General features: G+C 41.9%; 1 protein-coding gene across 1 annotated transcript in view; it reads left to right on the forward strand.

Annotated features, from left to right (window-relative positions):
* MSH3 (mutS homolog 3) overlaps positions 1-19,395 on the forward strand; it is a 220,624-nt gene that overhangs the window by 138,202 nt on the left and 63,027 nt on the right. The window contains exon 20 of the mRNA XM_063453727.1: positions 805-962. Coding sequence (XP_063309797.1) covers positions 805-962 — 158 coding nt within the window. The remainder of the gene's footprint in view (positions 1-804; positions 963-19,395) is intronic.

Below are 19,395 nucleotides of genomic sequence, written 5' to 3' on the forward strand. Positions count from 1 at the left end.
TGCTGTATGAAGAGGTTATCTAATTTGCATACCACCCGTAGCCAAATTTTAATTTACCTGTTTGGTTGTTCTACAATTTCAGGTGTTACAGTGCCTATTTAAAAAAAAAAAAAAAAAAAAAAAAGCCCTGAACATTAAAGGAACACTATAGTCACCTAAATTACTTTAGCTCAATAAAGCAGTTTTAGTGTATAGATCATTCCCCTGCAATTTCACTGCTCAATTCACTGCCATTTAGGAGTTAAATCACTTTTTTTCTGTTTATGCAGCCCTAGCCACACCTCCCCTGGCTATGATTGACAGAGCCTGCATTAAAAAACAGATGTAATTTACCTTAAATAATTGTATCTCAATCTCTAATTTGAACTTTAATCACATACAGAAGGCTCTTGCACGGTCTAGCAAGCTATTAACATAGCAGGGGATAAGAAAATCTTAATTAAACAGAACTTGCAATAAAGGAAGCCTAAATAGGGCTCTCTTTACAGCAAGTGTTTATGGAAAGCTGTGCAAGTCACATGCAGGGAGGTGTGACTAGGGTTCATAAACAAAGGGATTTAACTCCTAAATGGCAGAGGATTGAGCAGTGAGGCTGCAGGGGCATGTTCTATACACCAAAACTGCTTCATTAAGCTAAAGTTGTTCAGGTGACTATAGTGTCCCTTTAATGCACAAAATTATTGTTTTCTCTGTAATTTATATTCTAGTATTTATATGTTAGTACTGTTTTCCAAATAAATATTATATTTCACTTTCGGTGACACTCAAACTAAGTGCAATGTTTTGTTTATGTACTTTTTTTAGGCAGAACAAGAAAGAGTAATGATTATCACAGGTCCGAACATGGGTGGAAAAAGCTCCTACATCAAACAAGTTGCTCTGATCACCATTATGGCGCAGATTGGCTCGTACGTTCCCGCAGAAGAAGCCGCCATAGGTGTTGTGGATGGAATTTACACCAGGTAAAGATTAACCTTTTTTTCATGTTTCACAAAGTAAACCCTTGCGCTTCACATAGTAAAACCCAGTGTCAGACAGGATTTTAACTTGACCATTTAACCTATTTTTGTATTTCTATAAAATCAGTACGAAATTGGTGCATACTTATGAAAGATTGTGCTGCATTCCTAGTTGAATTACAAATTGAAATTATGCCAGAGGAAAAGTCATACTGGAATATTAAAGGAACACTCCACACACCTACAGCACTTTAGTATGCTGAGGTGCTTTGTGTGTGAAGAGTCTACCCCCCCCCCCCCCCCCCTTTTTTTTTTTTTTTCATTTTACAAAAGTGGAGATTTCAAAAGAAATTGGATAATTGCATAATTTAACCTTGTTCCACTCCCATGGCTGTCAATCAGATAACTGGTCCAGTTACTTCCTGTCTAGCTCAGTGAAGGTAAGCTCAAGAGGCAGCAATTGCTCAGTGAACCTGCCTTGCAAAGACTTCTTATTGAGCTGTATTGGATTGTCTGTGATTGGACAGCCACAGAAAGTGTGGGCGAGGTTAGAAGGGGTGGGCTTTCAAAGGTACCAGATAAATGATCTACAGGTTTTTCAAGCTGTTTTTAGATACACCCCTAATTAAAACAAATGCATAATTAAATGCATGCACATTTTCATTATTGGCATATGTAATAAATAGTGCTTTTTATTGTATATGTGCAGTGGAGTGTCCCTTCGAATATATTTCTAGCTTCTATGTTTATTTTTTTTCCTTGACAAAGACCGTTGAGGTCAAAACGTTGTGAGTGGCGGTGGGTTCAATAAAAGTTGCCTTCGTTGTATTCTGGAGTGCCTGAACCTTTTTCTATTTTTCCATATTTTTTTTTTCCTGTCCACTGCCACAAATGACATCTAACGCATTTTCTGTGGACCGATAATTTGTACTCTCATTGGTGTGCTTGAATACAATGGTAAGATCAGCACATGAATACAGCAGTGATAAGCCCCGTGGGATTTTCCGTAGCTACTGCTTTGAACATTAGTGCATGTACAGGAATGGTACTGGGATGCAGGTCATTGCCCTTTAAGGATATCAGAGAAAAGCCCGTGGTGGTTCCGAACAAGTATACCATTGGGCTTACCAGTACAGACAAAATGTGGAAATGGTTCTACAGTGTTCTGTGCATGGACTGGTTCTGGTTGGCTAATTCCATATCAGCTCAGCATGGAAGTTTTATGCTAGCATTTTCTTTACACAATAATGTTTTATTCTAGAGGATAGATCAAGCATACAGATCTGAACAGCAGAAAATGATTAATTGGACTTAAAAATATGTAGCCCATTATATTTTGAGAATGGCCCATTTGTTATCTAGCTAAAGCAGTCTTTATGTCCAGGAAATGTCTGAAAAATAAAATTCCAATTTAATAAAGAAAAAGCTATCGATAGATCAAATATGATTGTATCATATTTATATGTATTTTTAATAGCTTCCCCAGACAGCTTAGGACTTTAATGTCTCTCTGGCCCTGTTATTTTCAAGATAATTCAGGATTATTTAGCATTTATTTTTGTGGTAGGTTTAATATGACTTGATTTATTAAAAGAAGGGAAGGAGATGTAATAGAAAAAAGATAGTATAACAAAGAAATGGGAAATAAACATATCCACGTTATTCTAGATTTACCCCAGCCATGTATCTTCAAGTCAATAAAACGCATGTCAGTTTAACTTGCTGATCTGTATGTAGGAGATATATTATTTTCTGATTTTGTATGCTTATAATTGCTTTGGGAGTGAAAAATTAAAAAAAAAATATATATATATATAAAAAGTTTAATTGCTTTACTTTAAACCACCATCTAGGTTTCTGTTTCCCTCCTGACTTTAAGATTTGTTGACTTACTAACTATATGGCTTTAATTATGGTGCCTGGGTAAAGGGATCGTCTGATTAATACTTTGCACTGTCTCCAAGCAACGTCAGGGTCTCTCTAAGGAACCCTTTGCCTTTCAGCTGTATAGCATCGCTCTTGTGTTTTGTTTACAACGCATGTTTTTGCTGACCACTCCAGCAGTAAGCTGTGAAAAGGAGGGAACTTAAAGGGACACAGTCATAGTTTTGTAAGGTACTTATATAACCTATGTAATGTCCTACTGATTTCATCTAGAAAAAGTACGGTGAAGATTTATATATTATGGAATATATTTATAGGCACCTACATTTCTGATCTTTGAAATTCCAATAATATAATTATTACGATGGATAATGTGTGCATCTGACTGTCCAATCCTAACATGCACAGAGTGGCGTGAAATTGCACATAGAGCATCTCTCACGGCAACCGCATTGATGGAGGCAGATATTGTCTTCACCGAATTGTATCTTTTTATATACATGATGGATTAGATCTGCATATCTGCCTGATGCATGTGTAGTCCCATTTAAATTGTGTAGTCAAGCATTGGCCATATTTCTACAATATAAAGTGTTATGAAGCTAGTAATCAAGTAAGCTAAAGCTGTAATTCTTTTGATATCATAAATATGACAATAAATTGTGTACCCGCTGGGAGGGCTGTTGTCTTCCAGTTTTTATCAATACAAACTACTGGCTAATCAAAATAATAAAAGGTGAAAGGGATTCTCATCTGTTTAAGTTATTACTATTGCTATAAATAGCTGCTTGTTACAATTACTATAGTTAGCACTGCCCAGACAATGAAGTGAATCTGTATTCCATAAATCCTTGCACAACAGGGCTTTATGAGTTCAGTTATCAGCTTTTTATTTATGAAATTAAACACATAATTATATAGAGCAGAAGCTATAAAATACACGTTGTGTTTAGGTCTACGCAGTTCCTTTAATTTCAATGAATTCGGTTCTTTTTAGAAGAATTACAAATAATCCTGACAACATAAAGCCATAACTAAATCTTTATATGTTAGATTAATCAATGACTTTTCTATTTGCAGGAATGGCAATTGTGTATTGATTACCACAGGCATAGTCTAGTTTTTAAAGAACTGAATATGGTCAAGAACAATAATGTTTTATTATAATGCCTTCAACTGCCCATTGCTGCTCTGCAAATGATTGTTAATGTGAATTTGTGCTTTCCCTAAATTAATAATTCAGTGTTTTATTTTTTTTCCAGTAGTCTTTTTTTTTTTTTTTTTTTTTTTTTTTTTTAATACATTTTAACTTGTTCTGTTTTACTGGAATTGGTCCCTTAAGCTATTTTTTTTGTTTGTTTGTTTATTGTCCTTTTGCGTAGCAGGCAGATAAGGGTTTGTTCGGGTTTTCTTTCCTAGGCACATCTTTGGTATAGAGGTTAAGGTGCTTGTCCTGGGTGGTTCCCCCCTGTTGGTTTGAATTATATGTTTAATCCGTATGTGCGTGAAGAGCTATCTTGGTGGCATCTGTACCTCGTCACCAGGGAGCATTTCTCTCGAACAGCTGTGCTATATGACTGATCTTTGCATTCACCCATGTCTGTATGGACAGGTGGGATACAATGCATCTCTATGAGGAGATGCTGATTGATCCACACAGTGTTTGGCTCTGACCCCCACACTGCCTTCTTGGCTGAGATCATCAGAATTGAAAATCCAAGGCAATCCAATGGTTTCCTACGGGAAAGCATTGTGATTGGCTGAGATCATCAATTCTCATTGTGTTTTTCTTTTTTTTTTTACCCACAGCACATCTGCAGAACCTGGTAGTGTCTATACACAAGAATTGGTCTTTACGACCCCAAGTTTTAAATGAGTTGCACCACCTTTTAATAAATAATGCCAATTTAAACGATCTGTCAATGACAAAACTTAAATTTATACGCATTCAAAATTCTAACTAAAACCTGTCGTTGGTTAGTCTGCTGCTATAATGGTGCAATGGTTGTCAAACTGTATTAAATAAACTGTATTTCCTATAATTCTGCATTATGTTAAATCATTGATTTTCTTTACAATTATGGTTTTGACCCGGATTGATATTTGGGCAGGTGATGTAGTTAGAATCTAGACAAGCAGACAACCTGAATGCAGGATTCACACACTAATGATCTTCTTCTGCGAACAAGGTTATTTTAAATGTCACACAGTCTCTGAATAGATAAAAGTGTAATTTCCTGTCCTTAGCCAGCTAAGTGCTTAATGGTAAATAAAATAACTGCTTTAAGAGGACAAATAAGAACATATTTTGCCTCGCTAGATGTTGAACCTCTGGCTGTTAAGTCACTAATGAAATACAACTTGTATCACATGGCTATCCAACTATCTATCTCTGGATTAATATATTTTATTAACAAGGTGAACCCTGCTTCTATGTATTTAGAGCCTTTAGGTGAAATGCGAAGGAAATGAAATGTGTTCTGTGTTAATACAAACGATGGGAGCGAAAGTGTAAAAGAGAAGTGAGGTGTAAGAGAGGGAGAGGTTTGCACCAATGGTGGAGACCTATATAGGAAAAATATGGTTTAGAGAGACATTAAAGATGGACCTCATTGTTATAATGTCCATAGGCACAGAGTGGACCAAGGAGTGAGCTCCAAGCATTGATGCAGATCAACCCGTTTACATTTTGATCTATGTTTGTCAGTTTCATCCTAATGTGTGCTGCTACTGAGAACTTAAAAGGGAATATGAGTCTTCTGAAAGGAAAACCTCGATCTTATATCAGAAAATAAATCTGTAATTGTATTAGTTGCAAACTGTCCTCTTAATATCTAATGCACATTCAAATTGCCCATCATTTCTTTTACCTGAATGTGCAGCAGAGGTAAGTGTGTTTTATATCTACCTTGGCAGTACATCTAACAGTAGTAAATACTAATTTTTCTCTACAGTCTTCTCTTCAGCAAGCGAAACTCATGCTGAACCCATGAGTACAGGATGTTGAGTTGTGGACTGAGACCTTTCAAATTCTTGCCCTATAAGCTTGGTTGCTTGATCCGTATGTTCTGAGTCATTGTCCTGACACACCAAGTGCTTTGGTGAGGCCCTTTCAACCTCATGATGTCCTACACAAATGTTTCCTCATGTTTAGATGCCACTGTCATAGCTAGACCTTTATGTCTCTTGGATATTACACAGTGCAGCAATAACACATACCTGGGCAAGAAATAGCTGGGCAGACTATTGTCCAATGTCCATTGGTCCTACAGAATTGTGTGGATTTGTATAGAAAGTGGTGATATTCTTGCATGGTTATTGCTTGTGAGTGTCAAGTTTAGTGAATACACTTTTCTCAGTCATGGTTCTACTTTGAATAAAAAGTGTTCTAGCAGAGAGTTGAAACAGCAGAATTTATATACACTATTGTATATGTGCATCTTCGTGTTGTGTATTGGCAAAACAACTTCAAGTATAATTTCTGCTCCCAGGGTTCTAAACAACTAATCATCAAACTTGAGCATTATTTATGCCTAAATGGCCAGCTTTTAATGCTATCGTTGCACTTATTAATACTTCGCATGTGTGAGGTGAACCAAACCTAATTAATTAAGCAAGCTAATACCACAGTTATGTTCCAACAGGAGAATATATATATATATATATATATATATATGTAGATTATACAAAATAATATGTACTAAACAGCACCGCCCTTTCTAAGGTTTCTGGGAGCAGATGGGTGCTGGGTCCAAACAAACCTACCCCACATAAGGGCTTCACAACTTTGTTTAGAATCTACAAGCCAGCTAAAATAGGAGCCAGTTTTTCTTTTGTTTGTTTTTTAAACTAACAAAGTTAAATTGTCAACAAGAAATATGCAATTATTAAAGGGACACTATAGTCACCAGAACCACTACAGCTAATTGTAGTTGGTATGGTGTCTATAGCCTGTCCCTGTACCCTTTAAATGTAGTCGTTGCATTTTTAGAAAAAATACTGTTTTTATTGCTGCCTAGTAATACCTCTAGTGACAGTCACTCAGATGGCCACTAGAGAGTCTCTGTGTCTCCACTTTCTGCATGTAGGCCCTTAATGTTACCCATAGAGAACATGAGCAATATCTTCCCAATGCTTTACTATGGAAAAGCATTGGCTTAGCTGAGATCATAAAGATTGATGAAACCAGCATGGTGTGGGAAAAAAGGTGAGTAAACACACCTATCTCATGTGACTGGATGGGGGCAGGTATATAAACAGACACACACTCCCTGACAGAAAAAACTAGTTATGGCACACTCAGACTTGTAAAAATTAATAACTAAGAAATTAATAACTGCTTCAAAGTACCCCAATGTTAGTGGGTCCTACGCTAATTACAAAATATGGGAGACAAATTAAATAGTACTGGTACTAAAAACAAGCTACAGTGTATTACATTAATTTCTTTGGGATGGGCTTAACATCATATGGCCATATGGTGGAACTAAATCCCCATATTTATTCTCTTAGATAGGCGTTTTATAGTAGCCTTTTTAGTTATGAATTTTTACAAGTCTGAGTGAGCGGTAACTAGTTTTTTCTGTATGAATTTTGGTCACTGCGGCAGCACCTTTCTTGCATAATGCATATTTCGGTTGTGCCCCCAATCTCTTCTCTACACACTCTCTGACAGGTACACACAAACACTCTGACATACTGACAGAGATGTATGCACACACACTAACAGAGACATACACACACTCATGGGCGTAGGAACCCCAAAAAATCTGGGGGGGATAGCATTTTTACTCGCCGGGTATATTCTTATTCCGTAAACTAGGAGTTGTTTATCCCATTGTACAGCGTTACGGAATTTGCAGTCGCTATATAAATGATTAAATAATAACATTAAAGGGTCACTACAAGGAAGGGGTTTTACTTACCCGTATACAGCGCCGGGATCCTCCTGATTAGAACCACCCCTTCCCTTCCCATGAATATTAGAACCACCCATACCCCTTCCATGCACAAAAGAACCCCACCTACCCCTTCCACGCATTTTAACCCCCTACCCCTTCCATGCATATTAGTACCCCCCCTAACCACTTCCATGCATATTAGTACCCCCTAACCCCTTCCATGCATATTATAACCCACCCTACCTCTTCCATTCATATTAGTACTCCCCTAACCCCTTCCAATAATTTTTCTACCTCCCCCCTCCTCCCATCCATATTAGTAGCCCCCCCTAAACCCTTCCAATTATTTTTCTACCTACCCCTCTCCCCCTATCCTTATTAGTAGCCCCCCTAACCCTTTCCAATTATTTTTCTGCCATGTTAACTAACGCCAGTGCTGGAGTGCCGCCGTGTTTACATTAAAAGGTCTGCAGGGACAGGCTATAGACACCAGAACCACTAAATTAAGCTGCAGTGCTTCTGGGGACTATAGTGTTTCTTTAATGTGAGGTAAATTAGAGATTAGTGCCACGAATAATATGCTAGATTGCCTACTTACAACCTGATGAGGATGATGATGGGCTCTAGCTGCAGTCTGGCTCCACTGGTCTGGTGTAGAACAGGCTCTCTGGAGGCTGTTTGTAACTGTGGTCCCAAAAATCAATGTTCTGTGAGAACGGGAATCAGCTCCATTTTTTGGGGGCCCTTTACACAGCTCAAGGTCTGGGTCCCAGGGTCCACCTTCACGTTCCACCAATGAGTTTGTTCACAGGGGGTGGAGTGTGTAGGGGATGTCCTGATATGTGTGTAAGGAATGCATTGTGTGAATCTGTGTTTGTATGTGTAAGGGCTGCAAGGTGTGATTCTGTGTATGTACGGGATGCAGTGTGTGCGTCTGTAAGGGGTGCATTGAGTGTGTGTACGGGGTGCAATGAGTGTGTGTAAGGAATGCATTGTGTGTTTCTGTGTGTGTAAGGATTGCATGATTGTGTGTGTGTGCACGGGGTGCATTGAGTGTGTGTAAGGAATGCATTGTGTGTTTCTGTGTGTGTAAGGATTGCATGATTGTGTGTGTGTGCACGGGGTGCATTGAGTGTGTGTAAGGATGAATTGTGTGTTTCTGTGTGTGTAAGGGTGGCATGATTGTGTGATTGTGTGTGTGTGTGTGTGTGTGTGTGTGTGTGTGTGTGTGTGATGGATGTCAATCTCTCTCCCTCGTCACTCTCTTTCTTCCCCTCCCTCCCTCGTCACTCTCTTTCTCCCCCTCCCTTGTCACTCTCTCTCCCCTCCCTTGTCACTCTCTCTCCCTCCCTTGTCACTCTCTCTCCCCCTCCCTTGTCACTCTCTCTCCCCCTCCCTTGTCACTCTCTCTCCCCCTCCCTTGTCACTCTCTCTCCCCCTCCCTTGTCACTCTCTCTCCCCCTCCCTTGTCACTCTCTCCCCCTCCCTTGTCACTCTCTCTCCCCCTCCCTTGTCACTCTCTCTCCCCCTCCCTTGTCACTCTCTCTCCCCCTCCCTTGTCACTCTCTCTCCCCCTCCCTTGTCACTCTCTCTCCCCCTCCCTTGTCACTCTCTCTCCCCCTCCCTTGTCACTCTCTCTCCCCCTCCCTTGTCACTCTCTCTCCCCCTCCCTTGTCACTCTTTCTCCCCCTCTCTCCCTCCGTCCCCCCCTTGTCACTCACTTTCTCCCCCCCGTTTCTTTCTTTCTCCCCCCCCTCCCTCCCTGTCTCTCTCCCCCTCCCTCCCTGTTTCTCTCCCCCTCCCTCCCTGTTTCTTTGTCCCCCCCTCCCTGTTTCTTTGTCCCCCCCTCCCTCCCTGTTTCTTTCCTCCCTCCCTGTTTCTTTCTCCCCCCCTCCCTCCCTGTTTCTGTCTCCCCCCTCCCTCCCTGTTTCTGTCTCCCCCCTGTTTCTGTCTCCCCCCCTGTTTCTTTCTCCCCCCTACTCCCTCCCTGTTTCTTTCTCCGCCCCTCCCTCCCTGTTTCTTTCTCCGCCCCTCCCTCCCTGTTTCTTTCTCCCCCCTCTCCCTCCCTGTTTCTTTCTCCCCCCTCTCCCTCCCGGTTTCTTTCTCCCCCCTCTCCCTCCCTGTTTCTTTCTCCCCCCTCTCCCTCCCTGTTTCTTTCTCCCCCTCTCTCCCTCCGTCCCCCCCTTGTCACTCACTTTCTCCCCCCCGTTTCTTTCTTTCTTTCTCCCCCCCTCCCTCCCTGTCCCCCCCTCCCTGTTTCTCTCCCCCCCCCTCCCTGTTTCTCTCCCCCTCCCTCCCTGTTTCTTTCTCCCCCCTCCCTGTTTCTGTCTCCCCCCCCTGTTTCTTTCTCCCCCCTACTCCCTCCCTGTTTCTTTCTCCCCCCTACTCCCTCCCTGTTTCTTTCTCCGCCCCTCCCTCCGTTTCTTTCTCCCCCCTCTCCCTCCCTGTTTCTTTCTCCCCCTCTCCCTCCCTGTTTCTTTCTCCCCCCTCTCCTTCCCTGTTTCTTTCTCCCCCCTCTCCCTCCCTGTTTCTTTCTCCCCCTCCCTGTTTCTTTCTCCCCCTCCCTGTTTCTTTCCCCCCCTCCCTGTTTCTTTCCCCCCCTCCCTGTTTCTTTCCCCCCTCCCTGTTTCTTTCCCCCCCCCTCCCTGTTTCTTTCCCCCCCCTCCCTGTTTCTTTCCCCCCCTCCCTGTTTCTTTCTCCCCCCCCTCCCTCCCTGTTTCTTTCTCCCCCCCTCCCTCCCTGTTTCTTTCTCCCTCCCTCCCTGTTTCTTTCTCCCTCCCTCCCTGTTTCTTTCTCCCCCCTCCCTGTTTCTGTCTCCCCCCCTGTTTCTTTCTCCCCCCTACTCCCTCCCTGTTTCTTTCTCCGCCCCTCCCTCCGTTTCTTTCTCCCCCCTCCTCCCTGTTTCTTTCTCCCCCTCTCCCTCCCTGTTTCTTTCTCCCCCCTACTCCCTCCCTGTTTCTTTCTCCGCCCCTCCCTCCGTTTCTTTCTCCCCCCTCCTCCCTGTTTCTTTCTCCCCCTCTCCCTCCCTGTTTCTTTCTCCCCCCTCTCCCTCCCTGTTTCTTTCTCCCCCTCTCCCTCCCTGTTTCTTTCCCCCCTCCCTGTTTCTTTCTCCCCCCCTCCCTGTTTCTTTCTCCCCCCCCTCCCTGTTTCTTTCCCCCCTCCCTGTTTCTTTCTCCCCCCCTCCCTCCCTTTTTTTCTCCCTCCCTCCCTGTTTCTTTCTCCCTCCCTCCCTGTTTCTTTCTCCCTCCCTCCCTGTTTCTTTCTCCCTCCCTCCCTGTTTCTTTCTCCCCCCTCCCTGTTTCTTTCTCCCCCCTCCCTGTTTCTTTATCCCCCCTCCCTGTTTCTTTATCCCCCCTCCCTGTTTCTTTATCCCCCCTCCCTGTTTCTTTATCCCCCCTCCCTGTTTCTTTATCCCCATCCCTGTTTCTTTATCCCCCCCTCCCTCCCTGTTTCTTTATCCCCCCCTCCCTCCCTGTTTCTTTATCCCCCTCCCTCCCTGTTTCTTTATCCCCCTCCCTCCCTGTTTATTTATCCCCCCCTCCCTCCCTGTTTCTTTATCCCCCCTCCCTGTTTCTTTATCCCCCCCCTCCCTGTTTCTTTATCCCCCCTCCCTCCCTGTTACTTTCTTCCCCCCTCCCTCCCTGTTTCTTTCTTCCCCCCTCCCTCCCTGTTTCTTTCTCCCCCCCTCCCTCCCTGTTTCTTTCTTCCCCCCTCCCCTACCTGTGTTGTAGCGTGGCCGAGCTGTGTACTGTCCGCGGGTACAGGGAGCTTTTGTTTCCTGTATCCGGCGGACTAACAGGAAGTGCACACTCAGTGTTCACTTCCTTTTAGTCCGGCCGGGTACAGGAGACAGATGCTCCCTGTATCGGCGGACTATACAGGGCTCGGCCACGCTACATTGAGGGAGTGACAGGAGGGAGCGCTGAACGCTTCCCTCCTGTCAGCCCCTCTCCTCTGGCTGCGCCCGGGCGGTGCGCCCTCATGGACGCACCAGCCCGGGCAGAGCTGCAGCCGCCTGAGGCTCTCTGCAGAGCGCTCGGGCGGCTGCAGCAAAAGGGGGGCCGGCGGAGCTGGGGAGGATTTCCCCATTACCTGTCCCCCCCGCATGATTTGCTGGGGGGGATGCGTCCCCCCATCCCCCCCGGTTCCTACGCCCATGCACACACTCTCTGATCCACAGACACTGACATGCACACATTTTCTCACACACTCACAAATTTACATTTTTAATTGTAATTTTAATCCACCCAGCCCCCTACCTTTGGGAGAGCTGAGTGGATCTTCCCCTGGGGTCCAGTGGAACTGCTCTCTTCCTGCAGTTCCTCTGTGCTCCGCTGCGCACTTTCTGTAGTGATCCCGGAGTGACATCATATTCCGGCTCCCAACATCACTAAACAGCGTGAGGGGGTATAAAAAAACTGCAAGAAGATCATTGCTCCCTTTCGCGCCCCCCTGAGCCGACCATGTTCATGCTTCTTAGGTAGCCAGTTTAGCGGAGCTGCAATATTCTCATCAATAATACTGCTGGTAAACTTGTACAATATCCATTATAAGCGTAGCTCGGAAATCTTATCCAAATTACCCAATAACCAGACAATACGCAGCTTTGGGAGTCAACTGGTTTTTATTGAGTCACAGCTGGCTTTTATACAATTCCCCATGCAAGGGGTTTCTTTAATTACATTCCAGGGGTTTTCCCCTAGTGGACCCTGGTGGGGACAAGGAACAAAGATATGACTAAGGACAATTAAAAATTAAACAATATTTCAAACCATCATAACTCCTATATTATTAGTCAGAACTCCATGAAAGACACTTCACCGAAGAGCAGGGATCTGAGCGCCCAATCTGTCGAAATACCGCTTATATCCGTTCGGTAGAATAGAAACGCCATTCGAGTGAAGTTTGGACCGGTCAACCACTCGGTGAAGCACCAAAACAGATCCATGTGGTCTTCTTTCGGGAGTTTTCCCTGTTAAACTAACGAATGCAACTGTTCATGAAATAGGTGATCGTGTGCCTTGTGTTCGTCGAATCCGCTCTATATAGGTGAAAGGAAACTAACATACGAAAAGGATAGAAGTTCAGTGGTGTTCGCGCCGTCGAGTGTCCGATTATAGTTCCACGCACTCGACGACCACCGCTGTATGTTCGTGAGCAAAGATGGCCGCCGCCACGTGTTCGGTCATATGAAAGGCGGCCACCCATCCGACCATTTAGAATCTTGCGGTTTTCTGGTGTGAATATAGTAAATTGGAGGTACGCAACTCCCTCGGGTGGTCTCACAGTTCGGAGGTTGGTTCGACTGATGAACAATATGTCTGTATTCTGTTCGGGAACCCCAAATAGTCGAACCAACACAGTCTTGCATACAGTAAGTGGCTAGTTGCCACAGCCAGGATTTTATAAAACTGCCTGAAAAAAGCTTTGAAAAAACTCAGGGACTGCTAGCAATGTATCCACTGTAATAGGGAGCTGTGGAGCTTGGAGTATCTGTTTAAGAGAATTTTCTTTATACTATTTATTTTTCTCATGCCCTTAAAAATGTGAAGTTCTTGAAAATATATATACTCCGTGCCTAGCTTGGGTATGTATGTGGTTTGGCTGAGCTGTGTTTTTGTATGTGTGTGTGTGTGTGTGTTGCTGCTTGCTGAGTGGTGTGTGTGGATTGTTTGAGTGTTGTGAATTGTCTGAGTGGTGTGTGTGTTGACTGGTATGTGTGTATGTCTGACTTGTCATATGTAGTTAATGCAAAACAGTACATTTTGAATTCCCATCAGTCAAAAGTTTCATCATGTTTTGTTCTTACTACAACATTCTTTGATACTTAATTACATTATAAGTGTGTGTTTCTATATATGCGTATGTGTATATGTATGTGTATATACATTGGTGTTTTTGTGTGTGTTTGTTTGCTTTCTCATAATGTATGAAAAATACAACTAAAGTGGTCTGATTTCTATTAGCCCCTGAAGTATGTAACAGCACCTTTAAAGTTCAAGTCACAGATATGTGAATGTAGCAGTGGTGGGCTACAGCTTGCTTCCTTGTACTTTTTATGTATGGTACAAAAAACAATATTAATACTATAAATGTGATCACTGATTATTTTTAAAGAATAAAAAAAAATAGATTCACGATTTTAACAGTAACAAATTCTGCATTTTCTCCTGATTTCTTTTCTATTGGTTATATCAGATATCAGTGTGTTGTGGTGGTGTTTTTTTTTTTTGTTTGTTTTGTTTTTTAAATGGCAAAATGACTCCATTATCCTTCTTTGTATGAAGAGAGGTTTCATTTTCTCGTGAGATTTTCTTGAATACACTGTTTTTTTTCTATGTGATCTGTTTGCGGCCTATTTTTGTGCTGCTTCAAGTGCCGGTTGGGAAGTGATCACTTTGCTGAATAAAGTAGGTCTGGTGTCTGGCTTTTTAAGAGCACCCCTAGATGCTGAGGAAATGCAGACATGAGTCATAGTAAGTGTAAGTAAACATGGAAATGTTATTTTATTTATTTTTTTATTTTATGTCTTCTACTTGTATAAAGTAGTGAAAAAATAAAATACTGATATTTGGTTTACTGTATTGTTTTAATTTGTCTTTTGTTATATACTTACCCCCATCAGTCTCTGTCTCTACTACCATCTTCCAGATTTTGTGGGTGTTAGACTATCACCGGCTTACCTCCAGTTTCAATGCTGCCCTTTGTTTCCCAAAGCAAAGAACACCTGGTTACGTTGCCAACCTATTGCTCTGTCGTCAATGGATTTGATGCGTGAATAGAATAACATCCATCCATCACTGTGTTTCTGTGTTGCCAATGTAAAGTGCAAGTTGGTATGCCGAGGCATGATTAATATTTTATTTATTTGTATTTTTTCTGAAGATCTGTACATTTGTTAGCATTATTAATATTTTATTTACTTTTTTTGGAAGATCTGTATATTTGTTAGCATTATTAATATTTTATTTACTTTTTCAGAAGATCTGTAAATTTGTTAGAAACTCTTTGTTGGCGACGTACATTTCTCTACATATGGCAGAGCTAACCCTTCATATCAAACTACTGGAGGGTAAATCAGATTAATATTTCTATAACAGATGTAGCACTTCCTCTTAGTCCAGAAGCCTTCCAGCTCACTCATAATTTATTAAGTGTTCTTGCATAGCAAGACCACATAATGTTATCTCACATATATATTTAAGTGTTCTTGCATAGCAAGACCACTTAATGTTATCTCACATATATATTATTATTATTATAGCCAAATTTGCCACCTTAACTCCTCCCACAGTTTTTACACTACATTTACCAAACCGTGCAGATTGTTCCCGATCGGATTGCTATTACTTTGTGGAACGTTTCGCCGAATGGTTCACAGAATATCGTCGTTCTTGTGGCGAAATTTGTCCTATAGGAATGAATGGCAAAGCTAGAGTGGGAGCTGGCAAAAGCTGAAAAATCAGGACATGATTTCTAAACTGCCACCACTCCCTCATTTTCAGGCCCACCTACACAAATATTATATCAAAACATTCAGCTATCCCTGCTGCCACTAAAAATGTCTAAGCCATAGGCCTGATAGTTTTCTCAATATGACCATTTGTTTGCAACTCACGCCGTCCATTGACATTCATTGAAACTCCACTCTGCAAAGCTCACATTTGAAGGGCAATTTCTAAACTGCGACTGTGCCTTCATTGTTAATATTGCAGAGACATACTATGCAAAATATGACCGTTTGAAGATGGCAACCACCAAAATACTCTGACCTGTGCCAGGCTGCAGCAGCAAGTGATGTCATAGACAGGGCCTTTTGTACACCTGCTAATGTTTTTATAAATGTATGGTTTAATGTAACTGTGCAACAACGTTGCAATTAAATGTGCAATATAAATGATAACAGTTACTCCGCCCACTCCAGTTGTAGACTACTGGTGGAGGCAAGAACACTTCACACAATTTCCCCAGAAATTGTAGCTTTTCTAGTTACTATTATAGCAGATAAAAAATAATCAGTTATTCTTCCTTTATGAACATAATCAAATCATTTATTATGAAACCCACCTTCACTGTAAGTATGGCAGAAATTGGTAGAATTTGTTAGAATAATTTATGAGTTTATAAACTTTTCTAATGTCTCTATCGTATTAAATGTTTGCTCTTGTGGCTCAAACATGGAATTGTGGTACATGATAAGCCTCTACTTGATCCTGGCCGCACCGTGCTCTTCCTATTAGACATATACAAGTTCTTGGACATCCGAACAGCAAATTTGTTATTTAATGTGATCGTTAAATGGTTCCTTTTCAGAGAAAACAGTGTTTACATTTATGCCTCGGAACACCTCCAGTGGCTGTCACTCATAAGGACACTAGAGGTGCTTCCTGTGTCAGTACTGCACAATGTGCAGCACTGACGTTCAGCGTAAGCACACGTTACATGGAGGCGCTAAACTTTCCCCTTAGAGATGCCTTGATTCAATACATCTCTATGAGGAGATGCTGGTTAGTGCAGCGGTTTGCCATCCATGTGCAATAGCCTTTCAATCCTTTCCTCTGGGAAAGCATTAGATTGGCTGACATCATCACGATTTAGGTGGGGCTAGCCGTGGCGAGACCAGGACGGCGTGGGTAAAATCATCTTTTCACAGCTATCGGAGTGTTTGTATTCCTAACATTATAGTGTTCCTTTTAAGGCCAAACCAAACTTGAAAAATTGTCCAAGTCAGCTTTTCTTCCACTTTGAATTCCTGGAAATTCTCACTTCATAACTGCAGTGGAGATCTGTCAGCAGATGAGTAAGTGAGTGAGAGAAGGAGGGATTCAAGTCATGTGGCCTGGGGAGGATTATCAGAGACTGCAGGGGGAAAGTGCAGGGATGTGGTTAAAACATGTAGATTAGGGAGATCTGCCAGACACTCTCTTCACTTTTTACACCCTGCAGCAGAAGCACCAAGTTTAAACAATGCCGCATTCATGGAGTCAAGATTCTGGCAACCCCACCCCCTGGTGCTAGAAGTCTGACAGCCCAGTTGGCAGGCTTGCCTTTTAGGGCAGCATATTTACTGGATACCTTGGGAAGAACAGGTGACTATCAGCCATTGAGGGTGATTCACACAACTTATCATAGGATTTAATCAGATTCTTGGGAATCCATCATAAATTTGGTTATACAGTGTACAAAGGATGGAAGTTGCACCAATAACCGAGATAAGTATTTACAGTAGTTTCTTTGAGAGTATCAGGGTAATATAATGATCCTAAGATTGATAGAAGATAAATAATAGCTGGCAGCACTGTCCTACGTGAAAGTCCTCAGGGTACAGGAGTGGATGTCAAAACTCAAGACGTAAAAAGAACATAGAAAAACTTATAGTGTAGAAGCTATGTAGTGCTCTCTGTATATGCATAAAATAAAATTAGTTCTACTCACTATTTTTAGAGGAAATTCTGCTCTGCTTTTTGAGGCATGGCTGGCATGAACCCCATCACGGATATTTGAGTAGAACAGTGGAAATCTAAATACAAAACTAGGAACTTATTTAAAAAAAAACCCAAAAAAAAAACCCGAGTATTAATTAAAAGCTAATCGCTTGAAAACCGTTAAAATTACAAACAAAGTAAGACTTTTTTTCAAATGATCAAACCATGGAACTGGGGCTGTCAGACTCTTCACTTTTCACACCCTGCAACAGAAGCACCACACTTAAACAATGCCGCATTCATGGAGTCACCCCTGGTGCTAGCATCCCATGACAGCCCAGTAGGCAGGCTTGTCTTTTAGGGCAGCATTATTTCTGCCTGAAAAAGATACATTGGAGAACAGGGGTGGCTGTCCATTGAGGGTGAGTCACACAACTTCTCATAGCATTTAATCAGATTTTTGGGCAAACGACCTTATATATGGTTATGCTTGATGAAACAGACACATTTCTAAGGTGTAAGTTTGCACATAAAAAAGTAAAACACCCCAGTAGAAGAAAAAAAAGAAGAATTGTGTAGTATAATCTATGCTTCAGCAACCCCTGTTGATGGAAATTTTCAATGGATAGGATGAGTTTTGTTATGTTAAACAAAATACTCTATTCAAGAAATGCACAATTTGAAAGGGCAACAGATTGTGTGCTCTTCTTTCTTTCTTTCTTTTTTCAATTTTTCATTTTTTTTTTTAAAAAGAAGCAACAAATTAAAGGGACACTATAGTCACCTGAACAACTACAGCTTAATGTAGTTGTTCAGGTGAGATCTATAGCTCCCTGCAGGCAATCTAATGTTTACACTGTATTTTCAGAGAAAATACAGTGTTTACATTGATTGATAGGAATACCTCCAGTGGCCGTCACTCAGACGGCCACCAGAGGGACTTCCTATCATGCAGGGCCCTAAAAAGGCCCTGTACACGTCAGACGTATTAAAATATGTCTGACGTGTGCAGGAGAGAGAAGGCACTGTGTGCGCGCCTTCTCTCTCCAGCCTGTCAGCAGAGGAGGGAGGTGGGCAAAGACCGCGAGCTGAGCTGTCACTCAGCTCGTGGCCGCGCACACTGCGCGGTAGTGCGCTCAGGACTTCAGAGGGCGGCCTGAATGCCGCCCTCTGAAGTATGTGCGCATGTGTGGCGAAGCCGCGCATGCGCACAAGGGAGCAATGACGCTTCCAAATGAAAGCGTCTGATTGCTCCCTGCTCGCGCCCACCTATTTCGTAATTTTTATGAAATCGGGGGCGCGGCTTCACGAGGCTCCCGGCGCTGGAACCAGGTGAATAAAGAGGCTTGGCTGGAGAGTCCCTTTAAGAGCATTGGCCAAGAACTGTTTAAAATGCAATTCACTTCTTACATTTGTAATACAGATAAAGTACAAAAATTTGTCTAATTTTATATGCACAAAGAGATCTCTTTGCCGTCCTCATAATAAAGTGTGTAATTATGTGACTCATTCGGAAAAGATCAAGTTTGTAGCTGCAAAAGGAAGAGATGTATAAGTTATTAAATACTTTCCAAAATTAAATCCAAATGTAAAAGTTATAATCCACATCTTATCGTGGCAGTTGAAAAGGATTGACTCTGGTGTTTTAAGCTTCATCAGACATTTAGAACATTACAAACAAAATACATTCCTTTAGATATTAAAAATGCCATCGTTGTTTTATGTAGTTATGTGGGCACTTTGATAGCAGTGGGAAAGGTAGGTGAGACTCGTATGTGGGAGTGAGAGACTTGTCTGCAATTATAAAAAAAATATTTATAGGGATACGGAGAAGCGTAGAAAACTTAAAAATAAGCTTAAGGTAAATATCTACTTCACTGTCTTCATACTTTGTGCTCTAAACATCCCCAATTATCCTCACTGATGTCTTAGTGGGAGTCCACCTGAACCTCCGCATAATTTAGCAATAGTACATCAGATTCCTATAAAATATAACGGACATAGAAACATAGAATGTGACGGCAGAAAAGAACCATTCGGCCCATCTAGTCTGCCCAATTTTCTAAATACTTGCATTAGTCCCTGGCCTTATCTTATAGTTAGGATAACATTATGCCTATACCATGCATGCTTAAAATATATACAAAAGCAAATATTAATGTAGTATTTGGTGACATGGAGGCCCCGCTGCTTCTACTTAACCTCTTTAAACTGCACTTACTACAT

The sequence above is a fragment of the Pelobates fuscus genome, chromosome 5 (assembly GCF_036172605.1).
Source record: "Pelobates fuscus isolate aPelFus1 chromosome 5, aPelFus1.pri, whole genome shotgun sequence".
In the NCBI taxonomy this organism is placed as follows: domain Eukaryota; kingdom Metazoa; phylum Chordata; class Amphibia; order Anura; family Pelobatidae; genus Pelobates; species Pelobates fuscus.